Source organism: Amphiprion ocellaris, chromosome 24 (assembly GCF_022539595.1).
Source record: "Amphiprion ocellaris isolate individual 3 ecotype Okinawa chromosome 24, ASM2253959v1, whole genome shotgun sequence".
NCBI classification, from domain to species: domain Eukaryota; kingdom Metazoa; phylum Chordata; class Actinopteri; family Pomacentridae; genus Amphiprion; species Amphiprion ocellaris.
The window spans coordinates 3,024,031-3,041,525 of NC_072789.1; the positions used below are offsets into that span (position 1 = coordinate 3,024,031).

A 17,495-nucleotide genomic window follows, 5' to 3' on the forward strand; every position below is an offset into this window, starting at 1 on the left:
AAACAAGAAAAGCATTCAGAGAGTGAAGTACACTGTCAGGGCTGCTCAGTTGTACGATTTCCAATGGATCAAAACAAACTGACAAAAATGAGACACGAAAGGATGAAGTCGACACATGAAACGACAAAACCGAGACTGGAAACGACAAAAATGACACACGAAACGACAAAACCAAGACTGGAAATGACAAAAATGACACACGAAAAGACAAAATCAAGACACATGACAAAAATGTGACACGAAACGAAAAAACGAGACACGAAGTGACAAACGAGACACAAAATGACAAAACCGAGACACAAAACGACAAAACGGACACAAAACGACAAAATCGAGACAAACGACAGAAAACGACAAAACCGAGACACAAATGGACAAAATCGAAACACAAAACGACAAAAATGGGACTTGAAATGGATGGCATACTAAACAAGAAAAGCACTCGGAGAGCGCAGCACTCTGCCAAGGCTGCTCAGTCATATCATTTCTGACGGCTGAAATCTTTGAAAAAAAATTGTGTATCCTTGGATCACTTGGTCCTTCAGTAGTTTCTGACCTTCCCTGAAAATTTCATCCAAATCCATTTGTCCGTTTTTGAATAATGTTGCTCATAGACAGACACATCAATGCCAGTCGTCACATAGCAGGAAGTTGCATTGTTATATGACCTTTTACCCCACATGTTAGTGGTTTTAATACTGTGGCTCTTTGGTGTAAATCTGCAGTAACATCATTTATCCACAGGTTGGCAGTAAAGCATTTCTAATCTGATCTTTTACTACTAGAAGCCTCATATGTTGCTAAACCCTTGAACCAAATGTCACCACACAGGACTGTTGGTCTGACATTAAAGACACAAAGGCAAAGCTCAAACCTCACACCCAGCACACAAATCTTAAACCAGGGCGTGGATTAGCTCTCAAATTATCGGTGTCGAATATCCACCTCATGGCGGATTAGTTTAAGGTGATTTACGGAGCGCAGGCATCAGTTAAGTGTCTTAACCCTCGTGTCGTCCTGCAGGTCAAAATTGACCCATTTTAAAGTTTGAAAATGTCAAAAAAATAAAAAAAAATCATAGTGACACTTCTGATGTCCACATTTTCAACATTTTTGGAAAATCTTTGAACATTTTTTTGGGGAAAAAAATGTTAAAAATGTGTCTGGAGAACACAAAAAAAATCAACCAAAATCCAGCAAAATTCACTGGATTTTGGTTGATTTTTATGTGAATGTTCTTAAGAAAATATTAGAAGTTTTACTGATACATATGTAAACACTTTAGATATTTTTAGGATTTTTCTGAAAGATTTTTACTCATTTTTTGAAAATATTTACAAGATTTTTCTTGCCAAATTTGGGGGATTTTCATTTTTTAACAAAATTTTTAAGGGGAACTTTTAAGGAATTATTGGAATTTTCTTCCTGAAGGTTTTGCAAAATTAAAGTTTGAAAATGTGGGAAAAATATATTTTCACAGTGAAACTTCTGATGTCCACATTTTCAACATTTTTGTGAAATTTTTGAACATTTTTTGGTGGAAATGAAATAAATGCTAGAAAAAAAGTTTCAGAACATCCACAAAAAATCTACCAAAATCCAGCGAAATTCGCTGGATTTTGGCTGATTTTTTTGTGAATGTTCTTAAAGAAAATATTCGAAGTTTTACTGATATACATGTAATCACTCTAGATATTTTTAGGATTTTTTTGGAAGATTTTTACTCATTTTTGAAAATATTTACAAGAATTTTCTTGCCAAATTTGGGGGATTTTTTTTCTTTTTTAAAAAAACTTTTAAGGGAAACTTTGAAGGAATTATTGGAATTTCCTTCCTGAAGGTTTTGTAAATTTTCAGAAATTCGTGGATTTTTTTTGCTGAATTTTTGGATTTTTTTCAGACAAGGAAAAAATATTTTTTGGTGCCCGTAAATGAGGACAACAGGAGGGTTAAAGTCTTGCACTGAAGGCCTCGGGGCTTTCTGCTTGTTTAGGTGACTCTTCCCTGCCAGCTTCCTGCTGCTCTGAAGCTGCCAGACTGGTTGGTCTTGTCCTGTCGAACATGTTCAGGTTTGTTGAAGCAACAGAACGTTTCACTGTGGAGTTGTGATGTGCAGCTGCTTGTATTGACACACTTTGGTGCTGGCAGCGGGGATCATAGTGTGGTTTTGCTGCACTACCTGACAGAAATCTGTTTGTGCAATCTGATGTTCTGACTCATATTCAGGAAGATTATGCGTCTACCTGTGCAGCCATTAATTATTTATCACGTCTTAAAGGCCTCCTGTTTGCTCCTCATGCTCACAAACACGCAGCATCACCCCTGAGGCTGCCCACTTGCCACACCCATGATTACCAATATTGACAGTGAAGCCTCCCATGCGCATGTCCATATGGATGCTGTGCTGTGGGGTGAGGAGGGGGGGCATCTGCTGTCACCCACCTGCCCTGCTGCCTCTCAGAGGGGTAAAAATCATTGCCGTGCAGGTGGATGGAATCGTGCTTTACATGTCAGTGTCCACGCTTGGTGTTTGGGAGGCCCAGCCCTTTTTCTTTCTGTGTGCGGCTGACCGGCTTCCTGTGTTTGTGCTGTTGAAGCGGAGCGGTGTGAAGCTGGACAGCCGCAGGCAGGGCGGAGGAGGAAGTGGGGATGGGTGGATTTCAGAATAAAACAAAAGGAGTCAACAATCAACCTGGCAACTTGATGATAAAACTTGGAAAGCATGTTGATATTTACCTACACAATCTGTATGGGTTATAAGAGCTATTTAATCCTCCTGTTGTCTTCATTTACAGGCACCAAAAAATATTATTTCCTTGTCTGAGAAAAATCCAAAAATTCAGCAAAAAAAAAAATTCCCCAAAATTCTGAAAATTTGCAAAACCTTCAGGAAGAAAATTCCCAATAATTCCTTAAAAGCTTGCCTTAAAAGTTTTATATATATTAAAAAAAATCCCCCAATTTTGGCAAGACAATTCTTGTAAATATTTTCAAAAAATGTGTAAAAATATTCCAAAAAAATTCTAAAAATATCTAAAGTGATTCCATATATATCTGTAAAACTTCTAATATTTTCTTTAAGAACATTCAGAAAAAAATCTACCAAAATCCAGTAAATTTAGCTGGATTTTGGTTGATTTTTGGGGGGAATGTTCTTGAAAAAACATTTTTTTTTTTTTTACATTTCTTTTTTCCCCACCAAAAAAATGTTCAAAAATTTCCCAAAAATATTGAAAATGTGGAAATTTTTACTGTGAAAATATGTTTTTTTCCCCCACATTTTCAAACCTTAAAACGGGTCAATTTAACCCACAGGACAACACGAGGGTTAATGAGTTTATAATCTGCTTATTTTCCGCCCATATAGAATAATTGCAAAACCAAGATAATTTATATCAGTAATTAAATAAAGTTATTACTAATTTAAGTCATATTTATTGTCACACGTGAATTTGGTTAGTAAATGTGCATTAACCTCTTTGACTAAATGACCCATTGCTTGTGACTTGTGAATATAAACAGAGGTGTTAAAAATATATGTATTTTTTCAATTATATATCTACAAAATTCAGATTTAATTCCTCTGTCAGTGTAAAAAAGAACAACATAGAAAAGTACTCAGTATTTCTCCACTGTTGCATTTACTAAAATACAAGATCTAAGTAAAAATAGTGAATTTAAACTTGTATTACTAAAAGTACCAACAGTATTCAATATGTGGAATGACATATTTCAGAATAATGTAGTCTATATTATTTAATAACAATTATTGCTTTATTGCACTTTAATGTTCAAGCTTGTAAAGATAATTAAACTACTTTTAAGCTGCTAGGTAGCTTGTGAATCCCCTTTTTGGGATCAATAAGTGTTTATCTTGATCTGTAATGTTGTATCTTAATTGCATTTTGCATTGTTTAAAAAAATTTGCAAAGCAACTTTTTTTTTTAAATGCCTCTGAATTGTGGCAGTGTAGAAGTATAAAGCATCAGTGCAAGTTACTCAAATGTGTACTTTATTATAAAAGTCATACACCTTTTTTCAGCATGTCAATGGGCAGAAAGTTTTTAACATGAGTTACTAAAGTCTGGGCATTTATAGCTGCATAAGTGGGTCAAAAATAACCCGGTGAAGTCATTTTCTAGCAATATCTTGTGATGAAAAGTTTTTGTCATTTCGTATTCCAGCTATTCCTCACAAAACAGGTTTTTGATATCATTACATTTCATTTTTTTAGTTACCTTTAATACTTTTAGAGAAATTGTGATATTTGTATTACTACCTCAAGCTCTTTATCACTGATAATATCACACAAGAGGTGATGAAGTGCACAAACTTGAGGGAAAGGAGTGGAAAACTGTCAACAAAATGGATGTTGACATTCTAATACTGCTGTTCTGTGTAATATTCTTCTTTTTCAATCATCAAAATGTTCAAAATCTGCTATGAAGTGAAAAATAGACATATTTCAAACATCAAATCATTCTTGTTTCTACAAAAATATAATACAAACAATAATACAAATTATTGTTCTTAACCAAAATGACAAATAATGACATAAAAGCACATTGATTCTTATACAGGTAATTGATGACTCACTTATGGACGAGTGTAGCATTCAATCACTGGATCACTGGAGCATCAAAGGCAGGAGTGTCAAACTCATCTTAGTTCAGGGGCCACATTCAGCCCAGTTTGATCTCAAGGGGACCGGACGAGTAAAAGCATAATAGCCTATAAATAACCACAACTCGAAATTATAATCACAGGTATCTGGAACTGAACAATATAGTATTTTACTTTATAATCAAAATGACAAAAGTCAGACAAAGACAAAAAATCCCCACCAAAAGCAACACAAAATATTACAGAAACGATACAGAAAACAACAAAAATGAGAAAAAAGACAAAATATGAGACAAACGGCTCAAAACAAAACAAAAAAAGAGACAAAAAATTAGAAAAAAGTTACAAAGTGACAAAACAGGCAAACGACATAAGCGAGACAAAAAACACAAAATGAAAAAAATGAGACAAGACCCGAAATGAAACAAAAAAGAGACTACAAATTCGACAAAAAAGTTAGGAAGCAACAAATATGAGACAAAAAAATTATACAAATGACACAAGCAGGAAAAAAAGAGAAACAAAACAACAAAAAATAGACAACACAAGCGAGACAAAAAATGAGAAAAACTACACAAATCAACAAGCTAAACATAAAGACAAATATTACAAAAATGAGACAGAAAATGACAAAAGAACAATGAGCAATCTAGTATTTTACTTCATGATCAAAACAACTTGTCATGGTCTAGAAATTATTTTAAATTTATAGTTTTACTAATTTACAATCTACAGTTAATGTTTTCTCTGTAACTTTTACACTTTGAGAGCCGAATTGGAGCCTCTGGAGGGCCGGTTTTGACCCATGGGGCACATGTTTGACACCCCTCATCTACGGGTTAAAGGAATTAATTTATAATTGAAGAAGTGCCAAATACACAAAAGTTGACAGAAAAATAAATCCACCCTGTATTATCTTACATGAGCTGCAGGAGAATTTGGTGCTTGGATTTTTATTTTCCTTTACATTAAAAAGACATTTACACCATAAATTGTACAAAAAAAGGGAAAAAATAAGTAAATAAGAAGCTAAGAAATGAAAAAGTGCTGGTTGCTCCAAATCTGATCTTCTAATCTCCCCCCATGCTTTCGTGTAAAGTGATGCCTTTACTTTGAAACACCGGACCGGAAGCTCGCCGTTCCCCCAGCTAGCCTCCAGTGCTGGAAGTCAGAGCGAACACGGAGCCGCTGCTGCTGCCACCTCAACATGGAGTAGCCAGAGCCCATCGTTTACTGCTCACAAGCGGATACCACAGAGAGGAATACCCGGCGAGCCTCCATCCGAAGACCCCGCCAATGATCCAGGAGCCGTTGTTCATCCAGGCGAAGCGAAGCGCGGCTTGTATTCAGAAAGATGGCGAACGACTCTCCGGCTAAAAGTCTGGTAGACATAGACTTGGCTTCACTGCGGGTGAGTGCAGCCGAACAGAGCCGATGTTTTTTTCGCCCTCCTTCGCTCTCTTTTTCATCAAAACCTCGACTGAGAGGCAAACCTCCGTGTGTGGGGCTGAAACTAGCCGGTTCCAGGGTCTTCTTCGGCCTCCTCTTGTGGAGTGTTGAAAATGACCGCTGAGCGCAGCGAGGTGTTGCCAGTGTCTGGCTTTCCTTTGTTCGAGATGCATTTGGCATGTAGGGGTAGACCAGGGCGCAACAGCTGGCTCACACCGGACACTGCTGTTGGTAGAATACAGGAAAAAACAACTCTGCTTTCCACTAAAAACTAAAACAAATCTCTGCTTTTTCTCTTCCAGGACCCGGCTGGGATATTTGAGCTGGTGGAGGTAGTTGGAAATGGCACCTATGGACAAGTATACAAGGTAGGTTGGCTGGTTGGTTGGAGGCGCAGTGCTTTTGATGGCCTGTCCTGTTTCCATACCATGTTTTTTTCACCCTTTATAAGCCTTGAAACCAAAGATCTGGCATTGAAAAGTCTTTTAAATGCTGCTGTTGATGGCCAAACAGTGGAATCTAATGCCAGAGCTGCTTGTAGTGCTAGTTTGTGATTGGAATCTGGTGTAATATGTTGTCTTTCCATATTCCGTACCCTGCTTAAATCTTTTCCACTCCACTGGATGGGATTCCCATTCTCTGTAGGCCATCTGCTCTTGGTGTCACATTTCCCTGAGATGAGATGAGTTGTTTCACTCATGTGTACGAACAAAAATAGAGGTTTTTCTTGTGTTTTGTGCCGCTAGCTAATCAGTGGAGGCTCCATTTTGTTGCTATATGTCAACGGGTGTCTAGTTTAGCCCCTAAAAGCATCACTTTGCTCGTGCGCTGAGCGGCGAGCTAAGCTGAGTGTTTAATTCTGGCAGTGCACACTGCTCCAGTGACCTGCATTCAATCCCCAGAGCGCCCTAAACTCCCAGGATCGCCCCTTCCTTCGCCTCACTTCTAAGCCAAACCCCGTCTATCTGAGCACCTGAAATCAGCCCCGAGCAGGGCAGGAAGAAGGTCCAGTGATGAAGGAATCTTCCGACCAGATCTGGGTGTATGGGATGAGGAATCACTGCTTCTTTTGGTTCCTTTCATGTTAATTCTATTTGCTGCGTTGGAGTCTGTCAGATTAGCTCGACACAAAGACTGCGAAGGTTGATGAGCTGTCGATCGACTCCTCGCTGTCATGTTAACCGGAGCATGTGGCCTGTGAGCATGTGCAGTGGGGACGGTGGTGGTGGAGGAGGAGGACTGCAACTGGTAGAAGAGCAGCTGTCCAGTTCCAGACAGAACCTGCCCCACCGCTCTCACAAAGCTCAGCTTGTCTCTCGGCTCTTTCGGGTTCTCTCTTGGCCCGTCGGTCGGTTGAGATCCGCAGAAAGGAGGCGTTGTCTGCAGGGGTTTCAAACGTCCAGCCGGCTGAATAATCACAACAGCCCCCCAACTGAAAACGGGGTGGAGTTTCTGCTCCCTCCGAGGCCTTTTTCCCTGCTTTGTCCGGCACTTGGTCACAGTTTGCGAGGCCCTTTTTGGATAACACAATGTAACTGAGCTGCTTTGATTCGGGGTGACTTTTGATTCCTTTCAGTGATTTCCTCCTGAGTTTTTTTGTTGTTGGAGGCAGACCGCTGGGGGGAGAACGTCTATTTAATACATATGTATTGTATTTGCAATTAAACGATCATAATATAAACTTAGATAGTCCTATGATTGAGTCTTAATAACTGGTCAATATTTGTTGGTACGTCTTGACGAATTTTTTAAAAAGCTGCACTTGGAGGTAGTAAAATGGTTATTTCTCTTGCTTGTAAGCAGCAATTAATCGATGAGTTGTCAACTAATCAATTAATCACGAGCTATTTTTGAGAACCTGGTAACTAATTTGAGTATTGTTTGGAGAACAAAAGTAAAAATCCTCAAATTCCAGTTGCTTTAACCCTTTGATGTGCAGTGTGGGTCAGGAGATACCCATTTTTCATTGGATTTGGGTCACTTTTGACCCATCAAATAGTTAATTTGAGTATTTTGTGGTCTCTTTCCACCTCTATCAGGGTAAAATGTAAAAAAAAAAAAAAAAAGTCTCTGCTCTCTGTGGTGGTTGATTTTATCCATGGTCATCATTCACTCTAATTAGCTGCAAGGCTGTTTTCTGCTGAAACTCTAGGATTGTTTTGTGAACTGAAGATCTTCACCCATCCTCACCTGGGCATAGAGGTGAGTACACATTGAGTGGATTATTCTTGAAAAGTGAAATATCGCTTTAAGGTGTTATTATTGATATCTTTTCTGTGTCAGATTTCCATCTGTTACAAAGACAATATGCTGTATAACAGTTTGCTAAATCTATACTGGATTAATCCAGTATGATTTTTATATGCTTCATGTGCTTCAACATTGTTTATTCTCAGGAAGGTGCCAAGGACCTGGATAGGCGTAAGCCGTTGTCCGTCTCCATGGATGGACCAAACGTTAATTGGAAGTTCCTGGAGCTACTGCAGCAAGAACATATTGCAACTGAAGGAATTTTGCCTGGAGGTGTGGTCAAAGAAAAAAAAACTTTTTCACTGGACCAAAAAGTCATGTTTTATGTTAAAATAAACATTTGGGTAAAATTGTCCCTTACCCTATGTAATTGATGTGGTGTTTTTTTTCATTTGTGTTTATTGTGAAGTTGGTCTTAAATTTAATTTCAAATGGCAATAAAAAAGTCTTGAATTTAACTTGCCTTAAGCTGTAGGAACCCTGCTCTATGACCATAAATATCTTTGGGTTGTGGATAAAACACAACATTTTTGGATGTAATTTGGGATTTTGGGAAACAGTTCTTGACATTTCAGCTATTTTAAAGACCCAAAAACCAATCAATTAATGCAGACGACAATAAACAGATTAATCATTATTAGTTGCATCCCTACTTTATCATGTTTGGCCAGATTTCTAGTCCTATTTACGTGTTATTTGATCAGCTTTGGGCAGTAATACTATACCAGTAGTGATATTTAAAAACTATAACCATAAGAAAAATGAAAAAGATTGTATTCCACATTAAAAAGTAACTTTTTGCCAAGAAAATCAATGTTAAAATGCATCTTAAAAGAGCATTTCCTTCTTCAGTGACAGAAGTATCACACAAATATTGACCGAACTGTCAAAAGTTAACACTGTTTAAGGAGGTTATCTCTCACATTGTGATTTCACTGGTATCCCAGATTCTTCCACGTCTGACCCACAGAAAACCTACCCAGGAATTAGTCTGATTCTTAGACCCTGTGAGCGTTTACAACCCCATCTTCATTCAAAACCTGGACCAGATCCAGCACCTAACCTTTGTTCTAAACCTGCACCGTTTAAAGCCTGTGGATTAACTTATTACCATCTTGATATTATGGTAATAATGCACTTAATCTAATTCCCGTAATAATCTGGACTGTCTCTACTCTCTACACTTGTATTTTGAGTGTAGTTAATGTGCCAATAAAAGCGATGAAATACACAACAGCATTTAATGATGACTCATAGTATTTATTTCTAAAATGTTCTAGTTCATTTTCTGTAGATATTGTCCTTGTTGCCTCGATAATCTTGTAGTGGAAAATCTGATCAGATTTAAATCCGAATTGTGGCAGTTTAGCTGTATTTTAGAAGACCTGTAAGTCTTATAAGTACATTTTGTGATGAAAAATACGTATTTTCTAAAGAACAACATGAAAAAAATGGCCATAGAATTCAAAATTTCAAACGGTATCTACAATGACGAAGAAGGAGCAGATCCTATGAGTACCTTTAAATGCGTTTTGCTGCTTCTTTCAGCTTTATCCCGACAAATTAAAGGACAAAGCTGCTCTCTAAGACCCCAAATACCGTGTCCAGGTCCAGTGGCCACGCTGAGCTGCTGGCTCCCAGTCCGCTTCCTCTGCCAAGCGGGCAGCCGTTGCCCTGGAGACGTGCCAGATTACAGTCGATTTCTGAAAACACAGCGCAGCAGTTTCTGACTGACGGCCGTAATGAAAATTACATTAGAGCTAAAAAGCACTTTTTATTAAATCGCTTAATTTTTTTTTTGACTTTGGCCAGCTGGCTGATTGGAATGGAAGCCCGGATCCATAAACAGATTGAAAACACTCGTCTGAAGTGATTCCAAAAGTTGTCTTACGCTTTTGATTAACCCTTAGATGCTCCAGTGATTGGACCTACACTCTTCCATAAGTGACCCATAGAAGAATCAATGTGTTTTTATGGCATTTTGGTCATTTTGGTTGAGAATAATCATTTACATTATTGTTTATATTCTATTTTTGTCCACACAAGAATGATTTCATGTTTTAAATATGTAAAGTTTTCACTTTGTAACAAACTCTGAGCATTTTGATAATTGAAAAAGAAGAATATTCCACAGAACAGCAATAGGACATCCATTTTGTTGACATTTTTCCACTCTTCCTTATATTATCAGTGATAAAGAGCTTGGGGTAGTAATACAAATATCATAATTTCTTTAAAACTATAATAGCTAACTTAAATTTTTTAATAGAATGATATCACAAACATGTTTTCTGAGGAATACCTGAAATATGAGATGATAAAAAAGCTAGAAAACGACCTCACCGGGTCATTTTTGACCCACTTATGCATCTAAGGGTTAAACCAGACCCTAAGGAGAACTTAGTAGAGCCCGCAATGTTTTGATGTTTACATGTAAAATACTATTTCAAGGCTGTATTTTGAGTTCTGTAGGTGTAGAAAATGAGCTGAAAACAGTGATCTAAACCAAAAGATAAAACATCACAATAGAGGAGAGTTTTTCTGATACATTTTTCAATACATACACTACTGTTCAAAGGTTTGGGGTCACTTAGAAATGTTCTTATTTTTGGAAGAAAAGCAGTTATTTCCAATGAAGATAACATTAAATGAATCATAAATCCAGTTCAGACATTGTTAATGTGGTAAATGACTATTCTAGCTGGAAATGTTTCATGGAATATCTCCACAGGGGTACAGAGGAACGTTTCCAGCAACCATCACTCCTGTGTTCTAATGCTACATTGTGTTAGCTAATGGTGTTGAAAGGCTCATTGATGATTAGAAAACCCTTGTGCAGTTATGTTAGCACATGGAGAAAAGTGGGAGTTTTCATGGAGAACATGGAATTGTCTGGATGACCCCAAACTTTTGAACAGTAGCGTACGACAACATTTGTAGTAGCTGACTACTCTCATGCACAGTATTGCCACACATTCAGTCATTATTTATGTTAAATATTGTATTCCACCCACACTGTTTTAACATGCTGCTCAACACAAAGAGATTCTCACTGAGCTTCTCTGTGTCTTTATCAGTTGGCGGCGGACCAGCTGGCTGAGCAGACATTCCCTCTCTGGATATAAGGATTTAAAAAAAAAAGAGAGACTAATGATAACACAGCAAAAGACACCATTCCTCAAATTGTGCCTGGTATGCGGGGAAGATTCTCCGCTGCTCTTACAGAATTACCCATATATAGTCAGGGCCGGGGCCCCGGGGGCCCCGTCTGACCTGCCTGCTATGCATCCATGGGGTGGCCAAGGCTGTGCCCAGCAGTGTTTTCATCTTGTCGTGTGGCTGTGGTGAAATCTAACTGACAGGATAGATCTGATGCCATCCTAATGATATTACACACCAGAGACTCATTTCCAGGCTAATTCAGGCTTTTGTTTTCTACCCCAACCATTGGGGCAGCCTCGCCCATGCCGGCGGAGCAAGAAGTGACTAGAATGCTGTGGATTGGATGCCGCTGCTGGACTTTGTGTCAGTGCAGGTCATTGGCTGCTTGCTTAATTAATGACTGCTGTATGGCGCTAACTGCTAAAGGTCTCGGGAAGCTGCCTGCTGATTGGCTGAGCTGCCTGTAGGTCAGGATCCGGGGGTGTAGAACGGCCACGTTCTAACCGGGCTGAGAGTCTCATAATGTGTCTCTCTCTGTGTGTTGCTTTCTGAACAGTGTGTGAAACATTTCAAGCTGCAGATGAGACACACACTCCTCGGCTGTGCATCCTCTCAGTCTAACCCAGTGTGTGTCCCTTTTGTCTCCCTCACACTGACCCTCTCCCTAATGGGTGTCACAAGACCTACAATGTCCGCTGACTGGCCATGCAGCCTGAACAAAACTTTCTGTGTTTGTCGGTGTGTGTGTGTGTGTGTGTGTGTTTCTGTACACCCCACGCTGTCTGTTTGTAGCTCATCGAGCCACCTCATTACTCGAGTGGTGTTGAGCTGAGACACAAAGGCCCCGACAGACCAGACAGTCTCTCGTCTGTCTTTCTGCAGCAGCCTTTACTTTGTTAGCTCTTTTCTCTTCAAGATCGTTTTTTCAAAGACCATGTCCATTGAAAATCTTGTTAGCATGTCCATGTGCTGTTTTTCATCCACTAGAAGACATATCAGGAGCAAAATAAGCAGTCAGCGCCACATTTAAACTGTAGTCTAGCGATGACAAAAACATGGTTTCTAACTTTTGCGGTTTCATACATAACAAATCTAGGAAACCACTCCGAGTGGTGCTTTCTGCATCATTGTTCTTCTTCAGAATGGGTTTCTGGTCTGAACATGTGCGGCTGAAGTACTCCAATATTACAACTTGAGTTGTTTTTGAGTGTTTGAGCAGAGAAACCGGTGAGCTGGTGTGCTCAAGCTGCAACTAAAAGCAGAGGTTGGGTGAAGAGAGAGACTTCACAGCTACTTTCAGGAAAGGATTATTTTCAAGGAATGAGCAAAATTTTTTATTGTCTAGCTAATTAGAAGGTGGTTGTTATTAAATTGGGACGGTTATTTAGTTGACATTTTAGTTATATACAGTCATTTTTTAAAAAAAGATATACAAAACGACAAAACGAGACAGAAAATGACAAAAATGAGACAGAAAATGACGAGACACAAAATGACGAAAACTAGACACAAAATGACTAAAACCGAGATAAAAAACTGATAGTGTACATTTGCAGTAAAAATTTAATTCTGGGTCTCAGAATGTAGAAACTCCAACACAAACTCCTCTCTTAAAATTTCTTGTTTTAAATGTTTAATTACTGCTTCTATTCTTCAGTGTTGATTGGTTGTTACTCAAGATGTGTAACCAATCAGATAGAGCTGTGGGCGGGACATTGCTCAAGACTGCGGGCGGAGAGACGGGTTGAACTTTTTAAAATGAATTTATTGATGTGAAAATTAACCTAAAAAGAATTGGAAAAATTATAAATATCAGGCTGATAATTGGTCTAATCCTAATTTTTATGATGTCATTATACCTGACGATATTTTCTCAGTACTTGTTTAAAAAAAATCAGCAAATGGAAGACACAAAACCATCACGTGCAGCATTTGGATGGTGGTTGATTTGTTCTTTCACACCATTTTATAATCAGCACTGCTCCCAACAGACCACACACACACACACACACACACACACACACACACACAATGACAGTTTAGCCGACTGTCATGTGCAGTAAACCAAAGTGCAATTCATTTGTGTAAATATTCTTCAATTTGTGTTCTTAGTATCCTGGTGATCTTCTGTTTTTCTTATGTAGTGTGTATGCTTCACCTCTTTGATTTATAGTTGTGTTTTCTTGTTTTTCTTGCTGTCACTTTGCTGCTGTGACGTTGCAAATTCAATTTCAAGTGTTCCTGAAAGTGTTAACTCCTGTGTAGTGAAGAGGAAAAGCACTGCACTGTGATCAATAGATGTAAAGTCACATTAACTGGCCTCTTATTCAGCTTTTTCTGTGCTCCTCTCCTCCTCACCCCAGCCTCTCTGCTCACTTTCAGCCCTTCAACCTCCACCTTTCCTCCCTGCTTCCTCATCTTTTCTCTTTTTCTTTCTTTCTGTGCTGCCTCCGTCCTTCTTCTCGGGGGAGATGAGGGCTGTGCGTGTGAGAAGTGGGTCAGTGTGCTGGTATGCAGCAGTATGAAGCCCAGAGAGGCACGGCCCTGGATGTCATGTGCAGCTGCTTGCTGCTGATTGATCGCTTCTTTCCTTGGCATTTATCTGATGTCATAATTTACTACTTACATAGTTATTTTGTCTTCTATCTGCTCTTTGTAAACACAGCCTGCAGTTCAGCTGAGAAGTCTCTGAATTTTTCAGAACTCAAGTGGACAAATTTATAGATAAAACATGAGATTTTTTTAATCTCATGTCATGATTTTAAGCTTAGATTTTGTTGTTTTTTGCGGTGAATCTCAAAGTCATAAATGATTAATTCAAGGACTGTAAAGAAAGTTGAAAATCCAGTGATTCATTCTGCTTCTAGTTATGAGGAATGGTATGACTTTTGTGATGTTTTTTAAAAATAGCATGCCTTTCAAACCTGCTGTGTTCACAGGGTTAATCTTTAATAATTTTATGTTGTATTTATTTATTGTTTGGTCTATAAAATATCTGAAAATGATGAAAACCAATCGGGGTTTGTTACTGAATGACTGACAGATGTGTTTCCGTAAGCTGGCCATCAACTATTAGAACAAGAAAAGCACTGAGGAGCGCAGTCCTCCTCCACAGCTGCTCATTCCCCCATATGGCATTGTCAGAAAAGCAGCATTTGTTTATTAGTGATTGATGATCAGAAATCACAGCACTGTAGAATGTGTCCATTTAATGTAGATGTACCCACAAACAAAATGACCTTGTGCTGAGCACAGGCGAGTGTTATACATGTGTATGTTATGTACTGATACTGAATCGCGTGACCTAAATATGTAGTAGGCGGTGGGAATTGATGGGACTCAGAAACACCCCCACAATTTAATCAATTGTTCCTTGTTTCATTTCCTACAGTGCTGGTAAGTCCACAGTGGTCGACTTGTAGTAGGATCACAATCACGTTATCATCAGCAGGCAGCTGACATAGTGTTCACTTGTTGTCATGGTTACAGTGACGCCGTGCCGTTATCTGGCAATGATACAGAAATCTTTAACAAATCCGTGGATCCAGACTATAATATGCATCACTGATAAAATCTAATCACTTGGTCCTTGTGTCATTTCTGACCTTCCCTGGAAAGTTCATCCAAATCTGTTGGTCTGTTTTGCATAATGTTGCTAACAGACAAACAGATGGACAAGCGCCGATCGTTACATAACTCCGCTGATAATAATAATCTTTGACTCCAGCATCTTAAATTTGAATATTTAAGCTGAGTATCTTTGGGTTGTGGACATCATCTTGGTTCATTTTCTGACATTTTATCGACCAAACGACTAATCGATTTTTCAAGAAAATAATCAATAGATTAATCAGCAATGTAAATAATTTGCAGGTGCATTCCTAGTAGACATTAGACTAACTGTATCCATTCACAGTTTGAGTTTTTCACCTGTTTTTTTTTTTTAATCTGTTATTTGTTCTACATCAAGCAGAAGTGTCTTTGCTTTGATTCCTCTTCATGGAACCCACAGCTAGATTTTTGAAATTATGAAGTTGTTACTCAAAGATAACTGTGTGCACACCTTCAGACTGTAATTGACCAATGTTTTAGCAGCCTATTTGTGCTGGGTAAATATCCAGTCACTCATTTATCTGATGTGCATTGCGGAAGTGTTAGCCTTGAAGTGAGTATTTTTTTTTCTGCATTTGTGTGAAAGCCGTGACACAGAGGTTGCGACTTGCCTGTTTACCACCTCCCCTCCACCCACCGACACATTCTGCCGGTTCAAATGTCACCTTGGATCTTCCCTTGACCCTTAGCGAAGGTGTGCATCAGCTATCCCTCATTACCGCCAGCTTACACCGCACACACTCTCACCGGTGACCTTCTGAAGATCCACACCACGGCACCCAGCGGTTCCCTCCCTCCCCACCTCGCTGTGTGAACTAATAACACGAAACTGAGTTTGTTTTGCACCTGCATAGCTGGTTAGAAAGCCTGTCGCTCAATTTCAGCTCTCAGAGTGTCGCTTTTATTGCTCAAATCACTGGTTTCCCCTTCAGTTTATTCATCATCTGCGCTACAAATGTGCAGCAGTAATGGTGAGGCAGTGTAGACACAGTGATTTGTGTTTCTACTTTGGCTCCGTTTCAAGTTCATGCATGAAATAATGTTCATATTCTGCAGTCCCCTTATGTCAGCACTCAGTTTAAGAGCAGCTCCGCTTATCGAGTGAGATTTTCTCTGCAGCGTTTGTTAATTGAGCCCTCATTGAGTAGTGGGTTTCTTTTTTCTGCTAGATTTTTAAACTCGATTTCTCTGGCTCGAAAGGCACTAAGTCATTTGGTGGTTTTAGTGCTCAGCTGGAGGGAGGCCAGCAGCACATCTGGCCATGGTTAAGAGGAGCTGTGATGGAGGAGTGGAGATGGAGGCTGGGGGAGGGCTGAGTGATAGCTTAGTGCCTCAGATAACCCTTCCACAGCCCCGCCTCGCTGGCTGCTTCAAGGGGCCCTTCAGTGCCGAGCTGCAGGCCTTCTGATCGATCCTGGTCTAAGGGCCGAGTACCAGCAGGACTAGATCTGAAACATTACGTTGATTAGTAGATATTCCACTAGCAAAAAACACAACTGTGAACAGTCACTTGTTTGTTCCAAGGCTGCAAGTGACAATTATTTACATTGCCTGTTGACCGCCTCAACCCTAAGCAGCTTCTGGGTGATTTTTTTTTTTTTTTTTTTGATCACATTTGTATTCACCGTAGGTAAATTTTTTACTACAATATAAAGTCCTGCACCTCAGCTGAAGTGGAGCAATCATGGCTAGAAGTAGAGAGAACTGTGAGAGAAATGTTTTTTGCAATGTAACAAAGCTACACCACCATAAATGCAGCATTTTTATTTTAGAAATGCACCATTTTTTATCAAGTTATTGATGATTAGAAATCATGGCACTATAGAATGTCAATTTAATATAGATTTACCTACAAACAAAATGACCTTGTGCTGAGCACAGGCATGTGTTATGCATGTGTACGTTATGTACAGAAAGCGAATAACGTGACCTAAATATGTAGCCGGCAGCGGGAACTGATGGGACTCGGAAACACCCCCACATTTTAATCAATTGTTCCTTGTATCAATTCCGACAGATAAGTCTCGATAAGTCCTCAGTGGTGGATTTGTAGTAGGATCACAATCATGTGATCGTCAGCAGGCAGCTGACGTAGTGTTCACTTGTTGTCGTGGTTACAGTGACACTATGCCTCTATCTTGCAATGACACAGAAATCTTTAACAAATTCGTGAATCCAGACTATAAGCTGCATCACTGTTAAAATCTATTGAGGTGGTCTTTGCGTCATTTCTGACCTTCCTTGAAAATTTCATTGAAATCCGTTAGCCTGTTTTTGAGTAATGTTGCTAACAGACAGATGGACGAGCGCCGGTCGTCACATAACTCCGCTGCGTTCCTTGGTGAAGGAATAATTGTCAACTATTTTAGTAAGTGATTCATTGGTTAGACTTATTTAAA

The 17,495-nt window shown here is 39.1% G+C and overlaps 1 protein-coding gene across 16 annotated transcripts in view; it reads left to right on the forward strand.

Annotated features, from left to right (window-relative positions):
* Positions 1–5,761: 5,761 nt before the first annotated feature.
* LOC111567325 (mitogen-activated protein kinase kinase kinase kinase 4-like) overlaps positions 5,762–17,495 on the forward strand; it is a 50,004-nt gene continuing 38,270 nt past the window's right edge. For 6 of the 16 annotated variants that reach the window (XM_035947281.2, XM_055008692.1, XM_055008693.1 and 3 more), the window contains exons 1-2: positions 5,763–6,034; positions 6,375–6,440. In XM_035947281.2, coding sequence (XP_035803174.2) covers positions 5,978–6,034; positions 6,375–6,440 — 123 coding nt within the window. In that variant the 5' untranslated portion in view covers positions 5,763–5,977. Of the gene's footprint in view, positions 6,035–6,374; positions 6,441–17,495 lie in introns of all 16 variants that reach the window. The other 10 variants (XM_035947285.2, XM_055008694.1, XM_035947283.2 and 7 more) reach the window with 4 other exon arrangements.